The sequence below is a fragment of the Triturus cristatus genome, chromosome 5_2 (assembly GCF_964204655.1).
Source record: "Triturus cristatus chromosome 5_2, aTriCri1.1, whole genome shotgun sequence".
In the NCBI taxonomy this organism is placed as follows: Eukaryota; Metazoa; Chordata; class Amphibia; order Caudata; family Salamandridae; genus Triturus; species Triturus cristatus.
In genome coordinates, this window is record NC_140588.1 from 1,073,469,334 (window position 1) to 1,073,478,283 (window position 8,950).

The window sequence follows — 8,950 nt, forward strand, 5'->3', positions numbered from 1 at the left end:
CTACTTTGATAGGCCTCTGCCATCCAATGCAGTATGTAACTGGGTTGGCCAACAACATACAAATTATATAGTACGCGTGTCAGAGGATTTGTGATATGGGTTCTCAGTACAGGAAACACACCATTTGACCACAATGGTGAAAAGTTTATGGCAATCGAACAGAGTAACGTCCTCCCTACACAATCTTTCCGGCTGCCTTATATGGTCTGGGTCATGTGACTAAACGTGTCCTCCATATCCCTACAACAATAGAACATGCTGCATTGGGTGTGACACAGTACCTCTATCGGCATCATTTTCCAGGACAGCAATCTTATATAGGATGAACTGAGTACAAATGTTGTCGGGGTCAGACCTCTCAGAATCCTTCACAGCCTCTTTTGCCTGTTTGGGGGAACCGTCACATAGTTGTTTAAAACATAGGCAATTGCATGGTAACATAAGTCAATAATATATAAATGTAATAATTTTGCCAGCTATGTGATAATTTAGTAATGCAGGGTATTATACAGTAATAAAAAACCCGTTTACTTTCAAATCTAAATGTAACTCTTAGTCTCACATTGTGACTGTTCTTTCACACTATTTTATCAAACTTTGATCGCTGCAGGAGACACATTTTTTTCCATTCTAAAGTCGCCATTTACGTTTGAGTCTGTAGAGACCATCAAAAGCGAGATGGTAACAGAAAGTCTAAAGCAGAGAACAATTGCTTGATAGTAATTATGGTTCTAAAGGATACTCTTTCCTTCCTCTAGAATTATTCACCAGTGCCAGATTGGCCAGAGGAAAATCTCAATTCTTTATCACAAAAAATACCCATAAGTGTGCTACAGTATGGTGAACATTACTGAAAATAATTCACATATAGGTAAAACTACTGATTTCTGCAGTCTTTAATTTCACTTTTTAACAAGACTCTCAACATAATCAATTACAGATATCCCAAGAGTCGGTGTAGTGGTCATCAGAGTCCTACAGAAAATGAAATGTAGCCAACAGAATCACTGTTAAAAAGATATTGTGTATGCCCAAATTGCCCACCTTTTAAAAATGACTAGGGAAGGGACAAAAGTTCTAGCATGGTTTGGAAAAGCAGGGGTATCCTGCCCATGGTCAACTTCGTGGTCTGACCTATGGTTTTTACCAGATGATGTGACCAACAACTAGTCCACTGGAGCTGCTCTGTGTTTAATGCCAATGTGTGCAGCCAAAACCATTTTAAAAAGAAGAAACACGACAGGTAGACCCCATTTTCCGGAATCCATCTTAACACAGGAAACGCCATCATCACAATTCCCAGCATCCAACTCTATAGGAAGTGGCATCACCACATTTTCCAACAACTATTAATAAGATGTGATGTCACTTCTTTCCTGTCGAAAGCATCTTTAAAAAGAAGAAACCTGTCAAGTGACCTCATTTCTCAGACTCCATTACAACAGAAAGTGACATCACTGCATCTCCCAGCATACATCATAACAGGAAGTGGCATCACTAGTGTCCTGCCAAAACCATCTTTAGAAAGAAGAAGTCAGATAAGCAGACCCCATTTCCTAGCATCAAACTCAACAGAAAGTGACATCCCTTGTTTCCTACTTGAATCTTCTGGCTTCCTTCCCTACATCAGTCAACTCCTCCAAGCCGCCCACTGCCGAATATCCCCAGCTAAGGCAAACACAAGCAACGGTATCTCTGCTTGAGTCTATTACAGTCAAGAAGGGCCTTGGGACAAACCCATTGTATCCAGTAAATCATCCCCACATAATAAGCCAGGCACTCTCACATAACACTCACACTCACTCTCATGTGAACAATAAGAGGCCGTCAATACAGCATTAGGTGCAGCTGTGAACCACCAGATTTAGACGATAGAGGCCAGGTAAAATGACAGCCACGTGTGCTGCCCTCCCACTGCCTACACTAGCAGTGTATGAGCTGAGCAGCTAAAATGACAGACACACGGGGTATTCGAGATGGGCAACTTCAATATCGCCCAAATCTCACATGCACAATGTGTGTATGTAAGGAAGCAACTAGGACAGGCAGGCACTTCCATAAGAGGCAAGTATGCCCTGGTTCAGAACGAGCAGCATGCCTTGAGTCATAATGTGTGTTAAGTCCTGGCATCCCGATCCCACTTCACCTTTCACTTGCTGACCCTTCCATGTGTCAGCCAATGAACGTGGCAACCGCTGAGCCCCAGACTGCCCCCGTGTTAATACTCGGTCTCAACAGGGTTCAGTAGGCAGAGAGTTTTGTATGTCAGCTGAACCCTGCTGAGGCCTAGTACTGCAGGCCTGTTGCCACTGGGGTCTGCAGGCCCCTCCTTCTTCCGGCCTCAGCCCCCACTTGCACCTAATGAAGGCGTGAAGCAAGAGGGAAGACATAGGCTGATGCAGAGCCACTATGAGGCAAGAGTGGAAGGGGGACATTGGCTGACTGTGCATCTGAAAGTGTGAATGTATGGATGTGCTTGAGCGAAGCTGTAGGAGGTGAATTTCCTCCTGCTTGTATGTGTGAGTGTGCCTGTACATGAGTGTGTAAGGCTGGGCAGGGGCGAGCAGGTAGGAGACTAACAGAGACTTATCTCACCTCTTTCAAAGATTACCGGCTACCAGGAGCATGGACCTCATGAACTCACCAACAAATAAGCAGCACCAAATACAAAACACACACACTCCTCATGCTCATCAGTGCACACCTTGCATTCAGCATACCCATGATAGTGCAGACGTCATCACACATCAGCTAGATGCATGGATCACATCCTAGGTAGTGTCTTTAACCCACGCTTCAGAATCCAAGACGCTCACTGCACTCACAAGGCAGACACAGGACTTACTGTCTTCGACAAGTCCACCCAACCACGTTCCTTTAGCAAACAACCTTAAAGTAATTTGAGTCCTACACCCGTGAAACCCCTCTAGTAATAACCAAAACATTCACCTGGACTCAACAAGGACTTTGAAGAATTCACAGACCTCATCACATATGCCTCAGTGCAGTAAAACCATCCAACATTCACCTGAGATTTCAACCTCCCCAGAGATTCAACCAGCAAAGATAATCACAACTCTGAACATCAAGCAACACATTTCACCAAGTCTACACACTGTAAAGGCAACACTCTTCCAACTTCAACTTCAAACCAATGCAATCCCGCAATGGATCTGGACTGCTAAGATCATCAAACCCTTCTCTATCCAAGACACCATACCAAGGGCAACTGAAAAGTGAAAAAACAAACAACGCTCTTTCAAAAATCTTCACATGAACTCTATCCCAGATGAACTCATCAGGTTCTCACACTTCCTATAGCCATAAATCAGATGTCCTGGCCAAAAGTAATTGTGAAATGAAAAACCAAGCGGACCTCAACAGAACTCAAAGCACAAGTAGTGCCTAGGAACTTCCAAGGTTTCGCTCTATTTCACTCATTTCAAACACATCCTCTACAAGCCTACCATTAGTAAGACAAGCAACAAACAAGGCAGTTAAGAGTCAATCCACTTCCCAATACGCCTATCCAATTTTCATTAACAAATGTGATGCCATCAACCACTCCTTCACTGTGGAGATCATCAAAATCAGAACTTACTTTGACAATATCAAACAACCAGCTATACTCCCTGGAGGACCAACCTCTCCCTTCCCAGGTGGACCGCCTTCAGTCTCCTCTCATACATGAAACTCACAGATATCCTCGTTAGCTATGAAGAAGACATTCTATTATCATCCTACATGAAATTCCGTCATAGAGATCTCTCAACCCTCCTTAGCATCACCAACACCTCCAAGTAACCTTCACAGACGATCTAACAAAAACAACAACGAAAAACAAATTCTCCTACGGCTCAAAAAGCCTACCCTGCACCAAGATAATCTAGCCCACTACTGCCCCATCACCCACCTAACTCTCATGTATAAGATCATTAAGAAAACAGTCTTGAATCAATTACAGGATCAGATCAGCAAAAAGAACCTTTTTGTGGACTTTAAAAAAAATATTACATCCCTTCTTCGGCAATACCAATCGGTCACTCTTCCCCAGGGAGCCAGGCAGGCTTGTGACAGACCCTCAGTATGAGGTGGTGGTGTGGTGTGGAGGCTATGGCTGCAATCGTTGTGGCTTAGTGTGGCTTGTAGCTAAGGCTGCACTGTCTGTCTGCTTGTTGGTCACCCATGCCACCTATTCGCCTATTCCTCAAGCCGCCTGAGCCAGGTTGGAGCACATTCTTATAGAGAGACCTGTGGTAATGTGTATTTACTAAGCCTCTGGCTTAGAACGTAATGAGCTCATGGAGCAAGTGTTCTATATTCCTGTATGAAGATTCTTCTTAGTGTCAGTTGCTCCAGAGCCTCTTCTTGGATGGATGTATTTCCAGATTAAACCCTGTGTTCAAAGTATAACCCTGCGTGACCCATCACTACAAGATTGGCGACGACCGGGATTGTTTCTATCTCCCAAACACTGCGTGTAGCAAGAAGGGGCCAGAGGACAAAGCAGTGAAGTGCTTCGAAGGATTTGAAGCAGTGAAGTATTGGATCCAGTATTTTGTCCTACTCGACGAGCGAGGTGAGAAATTCCTTCGTTGTTAATTGTGCTGTCCCCGTTTTGAGAAGGAGCAGATCGACGTTGTTTTACAGTGTGCGGGACTCTCCGTTCAGTTATTGCTGCGTTGCCATTGTGCGCGGCGAAGCCGGTCAATTGAAACCGTTTCAGGCAGCAGTGTCTTAAGGCGTAGAGCCGTGCAGTTGCTGAGGCTCTGCTTTGTCTCTTCTATTGGCCTCTGACACCTTAGTCTGCTGGAAAAAGTTTTCTCAGCGCATTATTGGTATAATTTTCGGCAGTGAAGGTCTGTTGCTCGCGACGGTGTTTCGAGCTCTTACATGCTCGCGCCTTCACTGAATGTCTTCACTGAATGCCGGACACTAGGGTGACCAACCGTCCGTAAATTTCACGGACAGTCCGTAATTTTGGCCGTCTGTCCGTTGTCCGTGAAGGATTCTTTAACGGACGCCATTTGTCCGTAATTTTAACCGGGCACGGATCGCACCACCCTAAAGCCGGCACAGCTTCCACCCACCTCCCTGCTTGACTCCGATGCTGCTGAGGACGGGTGTAACAGACTCCAATGCAGTACCAAAGCTCAGATACCCAGCAGCATTGGAGAGGCACAGCGGGATGGCCACCCTCACACCTTCCGCCCGTGATGAGCTGTTAAGAGGTGTTTGAAGGTGACTGAGAGGGAGGGGCTGCAGCTTCAGGAGCAGGGGCATCTATTCAGATGCAAACAGCCCTGAATGCGTCATGTCTCTGCAATTTAGAGGGGCCTCACACATTCCCTTTCTGCCCAGGGCCCCAAAAATCGTAGAACCGGCTCTGTTTACACCGAGGAAGCACGTGGTTCTCTTCACAGAGCTTAATTAAAATAAAGAAATGGCACAATCGCACCCACACTGATTAACAAAGTATGGAGGACAATCAGTTAAATCAGTTCTCTTGGAGTATCTCCCACGGTGGGGGATGGCAAAACTAACATTTTAGAAAGAGAGCCTGTCGTCTGGTTGTCTTGTCCAGGATGGGGTTAGGAGCCCTACCCCACCCTAGAAGAGACCAAGATGATACTAGAATACTGCATGCCCATCCCTGTGCCCCCCCAGTGATGGCTCCTGTCCCCCCATGTGGTGGCTCCTGTCCCCCCCGCCTGTGATGGCTCCTGCCCCTGTCCCCCCTCCCCCCTGTGGTGGATCCTGTCTCCGCCCTGGGTGGCTTCCGTCCCAGTCCTGGAATGGCTCCTGCAGCGAGGGTGAAGTTCTTGATGGGCCTCTTCTCAACAAGGCTCAGCTCAAAATTAATATGAAAAGGTGAGCGAGTGAGTAAGTGAAGGGATAGGTGGATGGCTGGATGAATTAGTGAAAGGGTGAATGGATGAATGAAAGATTGAATAGATGGATAATGAGAGGATGGATGGATTGATGAGTGAGTGGAAGGGTGGATGAGAAAAAAGGTAAATAGCTGGATGTATGGGTGGAAGGGTAGCTGGATGGGTAAAAGGGTGGATGGATGAGTGAACGGATGGATGAGTGAAAAGGTGGATGATGAGTGAGTGAGTGGGTGGATGGATGAGTGAAATGATGGATGGATTGATAAGTGCAAGGGTGAATGGACGGATGAGTGAAAGGGTGGATGTAAGGATGGATGAGTGAGTGAAAGGGAGGGTACGTGGACAAAAGGATGAATATATGAGTGAAGGAGTGAAAGGATAAATGGAAGAGAGAAAGGATGGATGAGTGATAGGGTCAATGGATAGATTCATGAGTGGATGAGTAGATGGATGGGTGGGTGGATGGATGGAAGGAAGGATGGCTAAGTAAAAGGGTCGATGGAGAGAGAAAGGGAGGATGGATGGATGACTAAAGGGTGGATGGGTGGAAGGATGAGTGACTGGCTGGATGTATGAGTAAGTGAAAGGATGGCTGGATGTGTGAAAGGGTAAATGGCTGGATGGATGAGTGAATGGATGGATGGGTAGAAGAGTGGATGGATGAGTGTACCGATGGATAGGGTGAAAGGGTGGATGGATGGATAATGGATGGATGAAGGAATGGTTGAGTGAAATGATAGATGGAAGGATACGTGATGGATAGGTTTGCAAATGGTTGAATATGTTTGGATATGGATGGGCTTACTTATATACTATTGCGCAACCTCCTCTGATGTGTCTGTAAAACTTACCTATTGTCCTGAAGTTTTGTCCTGAATTTTGACCTCCTGTCCTGAATTTGTGTCCTGAATTTTGACCCTTTGTCCTGAATTTTTACACTCACCGTCCTGAATTGCACCAATGCCAGTTGGTCACCCTACCGGACACCTGGACGCTGGTGTGTTGGGCAGATGGACCAAGCGTCGCCCTTCGCATGAGCAGAAGGACTTGTGAAGGCACTAACAGGACTTCCTCGCTTACTACAAAGGGTCCTCTTGCAATTTTGTTTTCTGGACCCGAGGATCGCGTCGGTAGGAGCCGGATCAGTGACGGGCCAATATTTTTTATTAACATATCAACATCCTTTAGCAGATTGCCAGTTGACGGAATCAGTAGCCTCAAGAATGAACTAATAAACATTAGATCACTTGCACCATTATGTATAATTAACACTGAATTCTGCTGTGCGTAATTGTGCTTTAAAACCTCAACCTCAGTTAAATGTCAGCAGGTCACGCCTGCTGAATTTCATCAGGGAAAAAACGGAACGGTTCTTGCTGTAGCGTACAGACTGTGGCAAGGTAAGTACCAAAATGTGCATGTTTTTCTCCCCCAAACTTTTTATTGCACCTGATAAATTCCGACCCTCCATCTCCCAGTGTTGAATTGTATCAGGAATGATAAACGGCACTTACTTCCCTGACACACTTGGATTCAGGGCTGTTACTAGCTATGCAAGTTGCACAATCCTGAACAATCTTGGCTCGACATTAAGCAACAATTTCTCATCAGTTGGCCTTCAGTACATCTGCTTACTTTTTCGAGTTGGTTCAGGTGGAGGAGACAGGATGCTCTGTTTCTCTGGAGCTTAGCAAGGTTTGGATCAATTTGTCCCGCAGAATAAAAACTGAAAGAATAGTTGTACCACTGAAGTGCCTCACTAAAATTATTTTCCTAAAAATGGAAAAAAAACACATAAAAGGAGGTCAATTGTGCTGAACTGAGAGTAAAGCTATACGTATAACACTTCCAGATAAGTCATCTGCTGCTCAATATTGCACACACTTTCTAGTGGAGGAGTCTAATGCAACAGTTTGATGATACATAGAATTCAAGAGATTTTAAATCTGCATGAATTTCAGTGCAATAAACAAGATTTTGCTGTTAAGAGCGAAATGGTAATATTGCACCACAAATCGATAACATCACATTAGAGCACATTATAGAATTTAACGCCTCGTAGCACCAACAAAAAGCTGCTGTTAACATTGAATCTTTAAATGCAGAAAAACATGTGGAAACGCCATAATGAACAAGTTACTTACCTTCGGTTACGTTATATCTGTAAGAAACATTAGTAGTGATAGATTCCTTACCTTAGAATTACTCTAAGGCGTCAGACTGGATCCGGAAAGTTTTCGTCAGCAGTACCCCGGCGCGTCGGAGGGTGGCGTCGTACAGCTCCGCATCCGTCGTTGGCATCGTGGTCGCCGAGATGACGTCGCGGCAGCTACTTAGATGCCGCCGCTATAGGGTGCTGACGTCAGTTCTGTACACGACTTTCCGCGCCAGAAAACGCAGAGCCATGCAACATACTGACCACTGGTGCCTTGAAACTAGAGCCCTGAAAGGGATGACCTTAACCCTAGAAATCAGTTTGCAGAACGGGGAGGATGGGTGGGGCGATAAGGAATCTATCACCACTAATGTTTCTCACAGATATATCATTACCAAAGGTAAGTAACTTGTTCATCTGAAAGAAACACATAGTGATAGATTCCTTACCTTAGAATAGATACCCCAGCAATACCAACCTCGGTGGTGGGTCTGCGAACCAAGATCACACCAGGAGGTCTCGGAGCACAGAACGGCCAAAGAAGCCGTCTCTCCAGACTTGGCTGTCCAGGCAGTAGTGCTAAGTAAAAGTGTGCAATGAGGACCACGTAGCTGCCTGACAGATGTCTTGCAGGAGGACACCACTTCCCAATGCTGTAGTGGCTGCAGTCACCCTGGTGGAATGGGCGCGCAGCTTCCTTTTTAGCCAGAGAATAACAGGCTTTAATACACAAGATGACCCATCAGGAGATAGTACGCTTGTGTACTGCCCGAGCTTTTTTGGCGCCAACGTAGCCAACAAAGAGCTGGTCATCCACCCGGAACTGTTGTGTGCGGTTCAAGTAAAACAAGAGCGCACGTTTTGGGTTCAGACGGAGGAGCCTCTCTTCCTCTCTAGAAGGATG

The 8,950-nt window shown here is 45.6% G+C and overlaps 1 protein-coding gene across 1 annotated transcript in view; it reads right to left on the reverse strand.

Annotated features, from left to right (window-relative positions):
• Positions 1–8,192, reverse strand: part of LOC146829691 (testis-expressed protein 11-like) — a 218,558-nt gene extending 210,366 nt beyond the window's left edge. Inside the window, exons 1-3 of the mRNA XM_085606537.1 lie at positions 8,142–8,192; positions 7,527–7,664; positions 282–384 (exon numbers count right to left, since the gene is read on the reverse strand). Coding sequence (XP_085462663.1) covers positions 282–384; positions 7,527–7,664; positions 8,142–8,192 — 292 coding nt within the window. The remainder of the gene's footprint in view (positions 1–281; positions 385–7,526; positions 7,665–8,141) is intronic.
• Between the last annotated feature and the right edge of the window lie 758 nt (positions 8,193–8,950).